The 13,597-nt window shown below is 40.1% G+C and overlaps 1 protein-coding gene across 1 annotated transcript; it reads right to left on the reverse strand.

The window, feature by feature from the left end:
* Positions 1-2,221: 2,221 nt before the first annotated feature.
* LOC149813262 (membrane steroid-binding protein 1-like) lies at positions 2,222-6,928 on the reverse strand. The gene is made up of 2 exons (XM_089990883.1): positions 6,507-6,928; positions 2,222-2,884 (listed from the first exon to the last, which is right to left on the reverse strand). Exons 1-2 carry the CDS (start codon positions 6,806-6,808, stop codon positions 2,530-2,532), a joined length of 657 nt encoding a protein of 218 aa, XP_089847009.1. The 5' UTR covers positions 6,809-6,928; the 3' UTR covers positions 2,222-2,529.
* Between the last annotated feature and the right edge of the window lie 6,669 nt (positions 6,929-13,597).

A 13,597-nucleotide genomic window follows, 5' to 3' on the forward strand; every position in this document is an offset into this window, starting at 1 on the left:
TTTTAAGGATTATATATTTTTTTTCCATGGAAGGACGGAAAAACCCACCCAAAGGATAAAAGACCTTAGTAGCACTGGCTAAGCCTGCTATACTTACTGTTGGGGTTGTAAGGATCTTGCTTTAGCTAATTCAATTGGTTTCCTTTGAAAAACTTGGAGGCTGATTCACCATGGAAGTGAATCTCTTGTGTTCGTGAGTTTGTGTTTGTGCCCCAGTGAGGGGGCAACATGTGTGAGGCATGTGCTTGCTAGAACCTGAATGAGCAATGGGCGTGAGCCTAGCCATGTCACCCTGCTAGCCTACACTCACCAAAGCCTACTGAGAATTCTCTCCATCCTGCCTGCCGAGCCCAACTCTGGCCCCAAGCATCCCTCACTTAGCCCACCATGGCCCGACTATAATCATCGAGCCTTTAAACCGATCCAGTTCTGACCTTACCAAGTTAACCCCCCTAACTACAATCATCCACAACCTTTCAACCACATGCAAGTAAGCCACCTTCTTCATGATCAACTATGTGGCATTTGTTACACTCCCACCCAAGGAAAACTTCTTAACTTTAAAAGGGCCACTTTGGAAGAAAGGTGCTTCCCCATGGGGGGGGCGGGGGGAGAGGTATGAATTCATTTTGACAGGAAAGCTGTTTTTTTTTTATTTATTATGTGGGTCCTACCACATATTTCTCATGTACATGCTTGTTTCAAGAAGCCCTATTTCCAACAAAAAAGAGCCTCTTTCAAAGAAAAAGGCATGAAACAAAAGACCCCTTATGTCCGGCTGTGAGCCAGAACCTTCACCGTTTCCATCTTCCTATTAACCCTGAACCAGACTTGACTCGACCATTGACCATGCCAGTGCCTAAACCTATCGACCAGCCCGTTCTGGTGATACCCTGCCCATGCCCATTGGGATCGACATTTCCACCCTGTCATACCACCCCAGAATTCATGAATTTTCCAGACTCGACCATTCGACCTGAACTATAACTTGCACCCTAGTCCTAGTGTCCCTAACCCATTTAAATCATATTCAACTTGCATAGGATCAGAACTCCCCCTTATCACCAAATGAGCTTGAAGAAATAGGATTACAAAAAAATGCATCGTTTCATAGCTACAAGTAATAAGATTTTACCACTAAACCTAATTTTGGAAAACCAAATAGTTCAATCATATGTTATATATATATATATATATATATATATATATATATATTTACTACTTAACGAGTTCATGCAAGTGGTGCCAAGCCAAGTACCCATCTTTCATGTTCAACTTGCCAAGCCAAGTAGCTTTCAGGCACTCTTCCTGTGTGACCAATAGTATTTTAAAAGTTTCTGACTATAACTTTAATGTGACAGCTGGCAAGATTAGACCATCGAAGATGGCATCAACATGGTAGCTGCAAACTACCACGTCACTGCAGTGGCAGTCCGTTTACGGAAATCGCATTTGCAAATGCACTCTAAACGCCCTTAATTAGGGCCTGTTTGGAATCTTGGTGCTGGAATGGGCGTTTATGCATTTGGCCTTACCAAGGCAAAATATTGGTCAAATGCCCATGGTGGTACCGTTTGGAATCTCGGCGCTAGGATGGGCGTTTATGCATTTGGGATGGGAAGTGAAGCCCTTTCTCCTTTGTATTTACACTAAAGGATGGATTTGGCAGCTACCACCTCCTAGAGGTGGTAATTCCTCAAATGCATAAACTCCATAAAAGCCCATCCCAGGTACCGATCCCAAACAGGCCCTTACCATTTTTCTTATCTCCCAAACAGGGAATGACTCTGGTTTTCCCTACTTCCTCTCTGACGTGGGAGCACCGTCAGTAGGCTCACAAACAGAGCTATATTCAGACTGCTTTTTCCATTTGATTTCTCCTTAGAAAAGAAATGTTAATATATTTTTGCACTATATTTAATGGTTAAGTAACAATCCAGTCACCGGTCATCTCCAGTAGATTAAGCTCCAGCTGACAGGATTACTGTTGCAATGCTTACATGCACAAGAAACTCTAGAGTTTGATTTTCATTAGACGTTTTTTGACTCCCATGATTCTCGTACCACATTACACAGTGGAGTATGTAACTATATATTTTATTGTTTTCAAAGGGAATATGTTTCAAATACTAATTAAGGAGAGAGAGAGAGAGAGAGAGAGAGAGAGTATTTATGATAATCTTCGCAACAATTCACTGTGAGGTTCTCCCACAATCCAAAGTAACAAAATGTGTCTTGATGGCATAATGAAAATATATTGACACAAATGACATGAGAGAGTGAGTGGCCATGAGTATAAATAAAAATGCTTAAACTCCTCTAACTGCCTCTTATAACCCATGAAAAGGGGAGGAGAAAAAACCTTATTAGACAAAAACAGCAGATGTGATGGCATACATTCATCACACAAACTTTCAAAAGCATAGAACTAAGTCAATCTACATAAATATACCAGCGAAAAAGTTTTTAAGGGCAAAACAATATCTCTTCACCAACCCCTCCCCCCCCTTTTTAACAAAATCAGAAACATTACTCATGAAGCTCATGACTAGTGGTGGTACCTTCTTTAGGTTTAACTTCGCCTAACGGAGTTTCAGCTGGAACGACATCTGTAGATCTAGCAGTGGTATCAGTTGCTCCAGCAGCATCAGCATCAACATCAGATGATTCAGCCACTGGCAAAGTTTTCTTCTTGATGGTTCCAACCTTGTGATATTTGCTCATGAACTTGTATTCCCAGTCTTGCAGGGCATCAAGCTCGAAAGGCCCAAGGCCTTCAAGGTCTCCGGTTAAATCCGTCTCTTCAAAGGACATCTTAGCAAGAGCCCTGCTTGCGTCTTTGCCAGCAAATAGAGCATAAGGTCCTCCTGGTCCATAAAACACTCTGCAAAAATATCAAAATAGACCAAACATTCAATGCAACGTTTTTACCTTACAAACAGAGCATGTCTCTTGATGACTTGAGGGAACAGACAATCACTTTTTCCGTTCCAGTAAATAAAATCAAGGAGAAAATAAAGAAAGGAAGGGAATAACAATATAACAAATTTCATTCATATCATAGAAATTCAAATAGCTTTAGTTTCTGTTTCAATAGCACCTAGAGTCTCACTCACACTGTCAGTGACGTGCCCTACTTCCACCTCATGGGTAGTGGTAGTGTAGCTGGGCCATGGCTCTTGGGGAAGGAGACTGTGCCAGCGAGCTTTCTGCATTAGCTTCAAAACTATCTAAAAGTGTACCTTGTAACTGAGAGCAGCAAGCACAAGGAACATAGCAAGCTGCATAGGAGTTTTCTGAGTCACACCACAGAGGTTTTCCTAGTTGGCTAGAGCCTAGCACTTCTGCAGAGCATAGAAATTCCCCAGAACCCAAAACCTTTACTGTTTTAGCAAAGTTTGACCCAGATTGGGACAGGTGGAAGGGATTTTCCAAATTGAAGGAGCAGCACCATTCCTTTAACACGAATTAGAGGTTTATTCATAATCTTTATGTATAGCAGTGTCAATTAACAAATGGCAAATACACCTCTTGAGAAGTTATGTTTGTATCAAAGGCCTTTCTGGATTCTATTCATTTTGTACTACATAACAAATAAGCTGTGTTGGATAAATTTGGATCCTTTGCTCCTCAAAAGTCATTCAAAGCTTCAAGTCCATCCAGGTCTTGATTCAGATCACACTTATAGATTCAGAATGTAATCAGATTACATTAAGCCATCTAAGTCAAAACTGGTGGATTGAACCAAATTCTTACCAAGAATCTCACACAAGAGTGGCAAGCTAAGCGGTGATATTAGTTACTGTTGCATATTAAACGCAGACATACAACATATGATAATCAGCCAACTTGATCTAAATGGGATCAACATTGAGATTGTTGTACCCAATTAATTATAAGACAATTTTAGAGTTTCAGAACATCAACACAATCATCAAGTTTGGCTACTAGATATTATTCTGTTCCACTAACAGAAGCTTGCTGAATGACAACAGACTGCAGAAATCAAGAAAAATACCAACGCAAGAACATCACATGGCGAATTTGCTCCTGTTCCTATCACTGCACCCCATTGAAAGATGGAAATACCAAGAAAACAATAACGTCTAAGAAGCAGGTCATATCTATAAGAGATTTATTTTCTTAAAAAAAACAAAACTTCATTGATTGCATGCTGTGTTACTTGGACACTGACACGGGTATCGGTGTCAGACACAACAGGTCTTAAAAAACTGGATACTTGGACACGGCAATATATATATATATATATATATATATATATAAGAGATAAAAGAGAGATTTAAAGAATTATGCAAACAAAATCATAAAATATAAAATGCACATTCCTTTCCTATTTGTAATTTGATCCTTGATCATTTACAGTTTTAAGAACATGTAAGATTGTAAGTACAAAAAGTCAAGAACAAATCATCAAGACTAATGGGAGTGTCAAGGTGTGATGGATACTTCCCAGGTAAGTATCTTCAACACCCTAGAATGGTATCCATAAAGCTGGACACCCCTATCCTTTATGCAAGAAATTGGACACTCCTTAGACATGGCATATCCAAACACAATTTAAGGTGTTGGACACCCAACAGGCGTGTCCAAATTTTTGGACACTTCTAATTTTAAAAACAGTGTGTCAGTGCCGTGTCCAGGAGTGTCGGTGCCAGGAAGTGTTGGAGTGTCGGTGCCAGGAAGTGTTTGACACTGACACTTCAGCTTAGGTGAAGTGCCCATGTAACATGGGGGCAAAGACCAGCCCAAGAGATCAGAAAAAGGGTGAGATATGAACAACTAGAGCCTAGAAGAGATGACACAAAAAAACACATAAGAAAAATGGATCCAAAAGGAGAGAGAGAGAGAGAGAGAGAGAGAGAGAGAGAGAGAGAGAGAGAGAGAGAGAGAGAGTACCAAGTAGCAAACCCAAGATGATGGTAAAAGCCATGATTTTAGTAACCAAAAAATTGTAATTAAGAAGCCTAAATGGACAAATCCAATTACTGAAATCAACTGCAAATGCAAATTGAGAACTCATGTATATGATTATTCCTTGATCAATGCAGTGGTCAACGTTTCAAAATAATCAGACACCAAATACATCATGACAAAATCAACATGAAGATGTTAAATCCGACAGAGTTTTCCCTTTACCATGATTTACGCTTATGGCTGGAACTAGGGAAAGAAAACACAAATAGTCGTTGAAGCAGGAAAAAAAAGGGGTTCAATAGCTGAAACATGTGGGGAGGAGGAAAAGCACCCAAAATAAAAAGAAGAAAAATCAAAGCCTACATGCAGAACTACAATATTTCAGCCAATGAAACACAAATAATCCAAAGGAATGCATTCCTGCATGAACCAATCAATTACTCCAAAGAACATGGTAAGGATGGGCTAACTGAGCCTGTGTTCAGCCCTTTTGGTAAATGAGTTGGACTGATAAAGACCCTGATTGGCGTGACAGTAGTATATTGCATCCTTCACCAGAATCCACTTGAGAAAAGAACGATATCTCCCAACATCAGGTGCAAATGTAAAACAATTAAACCCAAAGCATCAGACAGAATCATCTGAGACTCCAGCACTCAAAATATGTTAGCATTAACAGAGCTGGAACTGGACTTGGATAACTCAACTCTTTCAACTATGCGTGAAACACATCATAAACTAAAGCCTCTAATCCGTGATTGAACGTTGAAAATGCACAACATATACAGCAATCATGTCTACATATGCAAGTATAATTATGTTATAGCTAAATATAACCAGACTCAAATAAACAAAAACTTTTCTTCTAGAAAACCTACACCCTCATCAGAAAACCAAGCTGAAACCTCTAAAATCCCCATCTGTTAATAACAGTCATACACTCAATTCCCCTTTCTAATTTATCCATGAAATACAAAACCAACATCACAAAAATCAACTGTTGAAAGATAAAAACAGTAAACCATCTGCTCAACTTAAAAAGGCTTGTAATGGAAACGTAACCAAATCCTAGAATTAACTATAACCAGAGTAAAAGAAAACCATACACCTGAAGCTGATTATCAGAAAGAGCATAAAAACCCCAAGCTAACGGAGAACCCACAAAAAACCCTCACGATCAACCGAGTGCAAAAACCAAAAATAACCAGAACGGTCCCAAAATTACATCTAAAAGTAAATCAAAACTTCAGAATAAACAACACCCATTTGCTCAAAACAACCACAAACCCCTAAAACGCACAAACCTAGCCAGAAAACCCCACAACCCACGATAAACTGAACCTAGAAAAACAGAGTAAAAGTGAAAACCACTTTCTCAACTGAAACAGAAAAGCAAGAAAACCCACTAAAACAAAAAAAAATCAACTGATTTGGGAGGGAAAAAACCCAGACCCTCAAATCATCAACTCTCAAAAAAAGTTAACCCCATAAACTTTGGCACCAACATACACTAAACCCACCAAATTGGGTTAGATCAAACGGATAGAAGGGGTATTGGAAAGGGAGGGGACCTCGACTGCGAGACGTCGTAGATCTGGCCCTTGATGGCCATGAGGAGAGGCTTCTTTGGGTCGGAGCCGTTGTAGGCGGTGAGCTCCTCCTCGGTGACCTCTCCGAGATGGACGGGCGGCGGCAGGGGGTCCGCTTCCTCCTCCCTCACTCTCGAAGGCGGCGAAGGGTGAGAGAACCAGCTGGAGATCAAGTGGTAGAAGGCGAGGGAGACGGCCAAGATGGTGAAGAAAGTGGCGGGGGAGAGGCCCGTGTAGGCCGTTATGGCCTCCTTCAGGGTCCCCCAGAGTTGCAAGGCGGCCATCCTCGACGGCTGAGAGAGAGAGAGAGAGGTGCTAGTTGGTAGGAGATTCCTCTGGTGAGGGGAGAGATGCAGACAACAAATAGCACCCCGGGTTTCTAAAAAAGAGGCGTAAAAAGAAGAGCAGAACCCGTGAAGATTTTTTCTTCTCCACTATTGTACGGAGAAAGAGAGAAATTTGGAGAATTGGAGCTATTACAGATCCACGGAGCTGTGAACGGATCGGATTTAAGAGGATCCATCTCTCAAAAACTAAGGAAGTGTCCGCGGTCCCCAGCGTGGGGCCATGCAAAGGCGAGACGCAAGGATAGGGCTGGTAAACGAGATGAACGACCGGAGGAAGTGTTCGAGCTTAGCTCATTCTTGTGGCGAGCCTAGCGAGTTCGAGCTAACAATGAGCCCAAGTTAAATGAGTCGAGTTCGAACTGATTTATTTATATAAAAAATATATTGTTTTAGAGATGAAAGAAATAAGATTATAAAAAAAATACATGAAAAATATATCTAAAATATATTTTTTACTACTTCAAGAGCTTACACGAGTCAAGCCGAGCCAAGTACCAAGTGTTCATATTCATCCTTAAGAGCTTATTTTACTAGTTTGAATGAGCTCTTTACAAGCCAAACATGAGCCAAGTCACAGTGACTTAGCTTGTTTCCCAACCCTACATACGGATGGATGGGACACCTCGTTCCGCACTTCCCTCTGAGATGAATTTCGTGTATGGGAGAGTTCTGCCATGTATCAGTATCCAACCTTTGATAAAGACACATGCGGAGAGGACAGGACATAGTGTCTTTGTTTAGGTCTGTGGGTGAATCAATCGCCCTCTAACAGGACAGAACACGTTAAGTGCAACCACATTGCACGGAGGGCACTTAGGTGTAGCAGCACATTTTTTGCGTGCTTGGTCCTCGTTCAGATGAGCAACACCCTAGCAGTGTTCATGGGTCTGATGGGTTTGGATATCTGATAACGATGCTAGTCTTGGTCTGCTCGATTGAGTTTAGCATGAGAACAAGCCCCTTGATACCCTTGACGAAGTCCGGACATCAAATCATGGTTTGGGTTTGGAACCATTCGGACCTCTCATTCCTGCAAGGACCAGGCCGGGCCCCACTGGCCAGTGTGTCTTATCAAAGCTTTGGTCTCAATTACCTTAAGTGTCAGTCACTGCAAGGCCCTTGTTAATTTGGGCGACAATCCCAAAGCTGGAGTGCATAAAGGGGTTGGATCGAGGTCAAATGCACGCTTACCGAATCCTACATTATTGGATACGGCTCAATCGGATCATCAGGATTCCGATAAAAAAAGTTGGAAATTTTTTAAAACAGGTCTTACTCAAGAACGAAGGAACTTACCAACGGGGCTCTGGTTGTCTGGTAGGAACAACCAGTGCACGTCACTTTGTGTTGGGATGTTGCAGGTTCAAAACTTGTATAACTGATAGGTGTGAGGCTAACCCCAGCTTGGCTTAAAAAAAAAAACAGCAGAGCGAAGGAAGTCGTTAATAGTCTAATATGAAGCAATTGTATTGTTACGGACATAATTTTTTTTTCAAACTCATGATACATCAGACAGCTCAGTCTAGTCAGCCTAACGGCCAAAGGTCATGCACCAATATTTTTTTATATGTTGAATAATTTCATTGGCCATGCACACTTGCCTAGCGAAAGCTGATCAAGCTCATCTTCAAATGCGTATTATATCTAGTTCATGTCACTTAGTGCATAGTCGTCCCATACCAACTATCACTTCTGAAAAGAGCATAAACTTGTCTTAGCTTTAAGTGTCATAGCGCATATTGTGACAACATACGCACGATACAACAAAACCTCACCACTGAAGGAATAAGACCTTGCTGCCTCCTGTCTAAAGACCAGTTAATGATTAAACACAATAGCAAAAAGCACAACCCAAACTCATTCACCAGTGCCTAAGCATTCATTCGCCTAACCCCGAGTCACCATACTTGGTTGAAATCACCTAAGGTGATCCCTAGGAGAATTAGCCATAACCCATACGCACCCTCGTGCGTTCAAATGCTACGTGTGGGAAACTCCTGCAAGCCGAGAGGTCTTTAACCAAATCTCCAAAGCCAACATCCTCTGATCTGCTGGCACTACTTAACCAAATAACGTTCTATGTCTGTGTCACTACACAGCGATGCACTAACGAGGATATTGTTGCCTATTGTGTGTTGTGCCATCATCGTACATCACTGATCAAGCCAATGTATACTGTGTGTTCTTACACTCAATGCATTTTCCATTCAGTAGAACTTCGTACTGCACCTGCCCCATTTCGAAGGCTTAGTCTGGGACATTCTCCCTCACCCAAACCATTGTCATCCTCAACAATGTTGGTACAGGTAAGAACACAATCTTAACTGATGTGTCAATTTTCCTTTGCACTTATCTTTAGTTTACTTGTTTCATTCACCCTACTCAACTTCTTCTGGTTTTAATCCATCATCGCCGCAACATTTAACACGTCAAGTCTCATTCCTTAACGTGCCTCCAATCACTTAAACAACGGTCTTCTGTTCCATTAACAACGAGCATTCTTTGCTCGTGGGACCCTAGTGCAGTCCTATACACAAGTGGGACATCCTTGCCCGCATGACAAAATTATCGTCTTTATGCTCATGGTTGGAGTGCCTTGCGACCCCAGCAAGGGTAATTTTATGCCCTTCGTAGTCTTCGCAAAAAAGGACAACCACCAACATGTGTCGTAGGGATATCAACTTCCTTAAGGCACCAACTTGCGATTTTCCAACGGTTCAAAGTAGTCTTCAAGTGGAGGACGCCTACTTGTGTATCACCCCAAAGCAGTCATTTAAAGCGTCTTCCTGGGCACTCGTCCAAACAATGGGCAACACAGCTCAATGTTGCAACTCTCATCCGAAGCCAACAAAACATTTTCGCAAGAACCAAACCGACAAGCCACGAACAATAACTTTTTTCGCACACACAATCCACAGAGGAACTGCCAACTCAAGGGACCAAAACAATGAGCATTCTGCTCAAGATGGGTACTCCACTAACTCATAATCTTGGGAGAGAATATATAAGTTTAATTGAGTCTCTTATATCCAAATGTACAAATCCATCCAGCTGAATCCAATGTGCATTCTCTATATGCACAAAGTAAATGTCACGCTCCACCTGTGAGCCTAACACACAACTGGTAAAAATCTTTGGCTTATCTACGTTCCCTTAGCCAACTGAACAACAACATTACACTTTTGCTTAACATCGACAAAATAACACGTACATCCTGCTAATATCATGCTTCTGTGCTTGGTCAACAATACTTTAGCTGTACAAATTTACATAACTAAGATAAACCATCATTGTCTCCTTCAGTGTTGCACTCAATGAACAATAAGGTCTTCGTGAATCTTTTTGCTCTGATACCAATGTGTCACGGATATAGAATTTTTTACAAACCCGTGACATGCTAGACTGCTCAGTCCGGCAAGCCTAATGGCGAGAGGCTGCACACCAACACTTTTTCATGTGTTGAATCATTTTATTGGCATTGTGCACCACCTCGTGCGCAACTGCCTAGCAGAAGCTGATCAAGCGCATCTTCAAATGCATATTGTATCTAATTTATGCCACTTAGTTCATAGTCGTTTCATACCAGTTATCACTTCTGAAAAGGTCACAAACTTGCCTTAGCCTTGTGTGCCATGAAGCATATTACGACTTCATGTGCACGCTACAACAAAACCTCGCCATTGAAGGAACAAGACTTTGTGACCCCTAGTTGATGATTGAACACCATAGCGAAGAACACCTCCAGACTCATTCGTCGATGCCTAGGCATTTACTTGCCTAGCCCCGAGTCACCATACTCAGTTGGAATCACCTAAGGTGATCTCTGGAGGAATTAGCTCTAACCCACATGCACTTTCGTGTGTCTAAACGCTACGCATGGGAAACTCCTGCAAGCTAATAGGTCCTTAACCAAATCTCCAAAGGCAACATCCTCTGATCTGCTGGCAATGCTTAACCAAACAACACTCCACGTCTGTGCTGCCACACAACGATGCACTAACGATGATATTGTTGCCTATCACGTGTCGTGCTATCATCGCATGTCACCGATCAAGCTAATGCAAACCATGTGTTCCTACACTCTATGCATTTTTTTACTCAATAGAGCTTTGCATTGCACCTGCTCCATTTCAAAGGCTCAGTCCGAGACACGTACAACCCTTTTGTATGAAACACTTTTTCACCATCAATCTTAAAGATGGGTGGTTCTTTCTCTCTCACTTATGCAGTAACTTGCAGGGCAACTTCAAAAGGTGAAGGAAAACCAACGGGGTGGGGGGGGGGGGGCTCCTCTTATCTAATAGAAGCATCTAGTGCATGTCACCTTGTGTTTGGACGTTGCAGGTTCAAAACCAATGGTATAGTGTAACTGGTAGGGGTCTGCCTAACCCCCCAGCTTGCCATTAAAAAAACAAAAAAATAAAGGAGAAGGTAAAAAAAAGAAACCAAAACTCAGAAGGCTCTCCTTTTCGTTGTGTGAAAGAATCGAAGAAGTGTGAGATGGAGCAACGACAATAATAGAAAACGCATGATAATATTAAAATTGCACCTAATCTTTTTGTGGTTAACTTTAAGCAAACATGTTTTAAATTAAACTAAGTTTCTGTTAACCCAATTTGAGTAAAGTTTTCTTTTTTTTAGAGTAAATTTGAGTAAAGTTTTCATATTTTACATTTTTACCTCAAAAATATTCATAAATCTCTCTCTCTTGAGTATTTTTTTTTGCGAGGGTAAACTTGGGTATAGTTTTCATATTTTACATTTTTACCCTATAAATATTCACAAATCTCTCTCTCTCTCGGATGGGATGACTGTCCGTGGAGATGGTGTGGAGAAGAAATGGTTGATAGATCTGAATTGAAAGGCAATGGAAGATTGAGTGTTCTTTTTTCTTCTTATTAGTTATCATAGTAGATTCTAGAGTTAGAATATGATAATTGGAAATATGAAAACTACTATATGAATAGCAATTTATATAGATTTTTTGTTTTTTCTCTTAAGTCTAACTATACAAACTCTTAAATCATCTGATTATGATGCATAAACAAGATTTTTTTAAGGTTTTAAAATCAACGTCTGATAATCTTCATAAATATTCAAGCATCCAAACATTGTATTTTTCATCGGAAAAACATGATTCAATAGTTGATTCCTAACAAATTCACTATGTCAAACACATCTCCATGGTTGGATTTACAACAAAAAAAGTGTTGAAAATGTTTAGTTCACGTAGTAGTTCTCATATTCTAGACTTCTAGTGACTCGTAGATTCTGATGGTAGTATTGTAAAATTTAGTTTCAAAATAATATTTAAAATCTTTGTGGATTGTTTTGGAAAACTTTTAAGGTGTTTTGTAAATATCCAAAGTTCTTGTAGCTCCATCTTGTGTTTTGCTTTTTAGTGTAATACTTTGTTGTCCTCTTTATAAGGAGAGCATATCAAGTGATCTTCTAAATCACTTTTAGAAAAGTGATTTGTCATTTTCATTGTCCACAATGTACACAACGACCATGAGGTCCTTGTGGGATGAAGCAATGGACAGTGATTTGACAGTTCTTCTTTATATGCCTTATTTCGTACATATAATTTCAAAAGCTTAGCTAAAATGACTTTTGATACTTGCATCAAATTATGTAAAGCAATGGACAGTGATGTAAAGTGTATTTAGAAAAATTATTTGATAAGCTAAAAAGTTTAGTCTCATATTAAAGAAAGATAAATTCTTATGAGCTTATATAAGCTAGGTTTGGCTTAAAGAGCAAGGCTCTTGTCAACTACATTTTGCATTTGCATTTACCTATGTCTATGCATAAGTCCAGGCCTAAGCCTATGCCTTAGCTTTGGATTTGATTGGGTTGGGTTTTAATTCAAAACCCAAACTTTTTTTTTGTCCATGTTGTCTTAATTGTTGAAGATCAAATAGGACCAAGGGAGGGTCAAGACCATCTAGTGAATCATGTTCTATTATTAAAGATCACTCGGGTGGACAAAACATATGAGAATCTTCTCACCTCTTGTTTTCTCTCTAACTCTTTTTTCTTAATATTTTTCAATTTTTGTTTTTTGTATTGGATTACTAAGAACATTGTCTCTTATCTGCAGTAGAGATAGTGTTTGTGCATCCTAATTTTCTGTCTAATTTAAGGTTCATCAAGTACCATCTTGACATACTCATTTATGCTTCTAAAGGTCATGAAAGTTGAATTGAAGTACAGTGGTGTTGTATCCCTAAGGTTGACATTTGAACTCCTTGCACCATTGTGGGGGGGTGAAAACTACTTTAAAGATAGCTACTGACATAACGTGCCTTGTGTTGGGAATTAAATCGCCACAATTCTACCATTTTCACACCTAATTTTACAATAATTTAAAGTAGTTTTTTAGTATAGCTACCACTTTCTTCTCGAAACACATCAACCATGAAGTTGAGAAGTTGGATTAGTTTGATGGTACCAACTTCAAGAATTGGCAACAAAAGCTCCTATTTAGATTGACAAATTTGATGATTGCATGTGTTGAAAGATTCATTCCCAATTTTACCTACCGCCCAACTCCTCTTAATGTTGATTTCAATGGAGTGAATGCAGCTTTACCTCTATCGTTGTCGTTAATCAATGCATCAAAGGAGTGGGAGCAGCATGACTACCTATATCATTGTCATATTCTCAATAATCTCACAGATCCTATTTTTTATCTCTACTCAAGCATGGCGATGGCAAAGTATA

This window comes from Nuphar pumila, chromosome 16 (genome assembly GCF_984573655.1).
Source record: "Nuphar pumila chromosome 16, dmNupPumi1.hap1.1, whole genome shotgun sequence".
Lineage (NCBI taxonomy): Eukaryota > Viridiplantae > Streptophyta > Magnoliopsida > Nymphaeales > Nymphaeaceae > Nuphar > Nuphar pumila.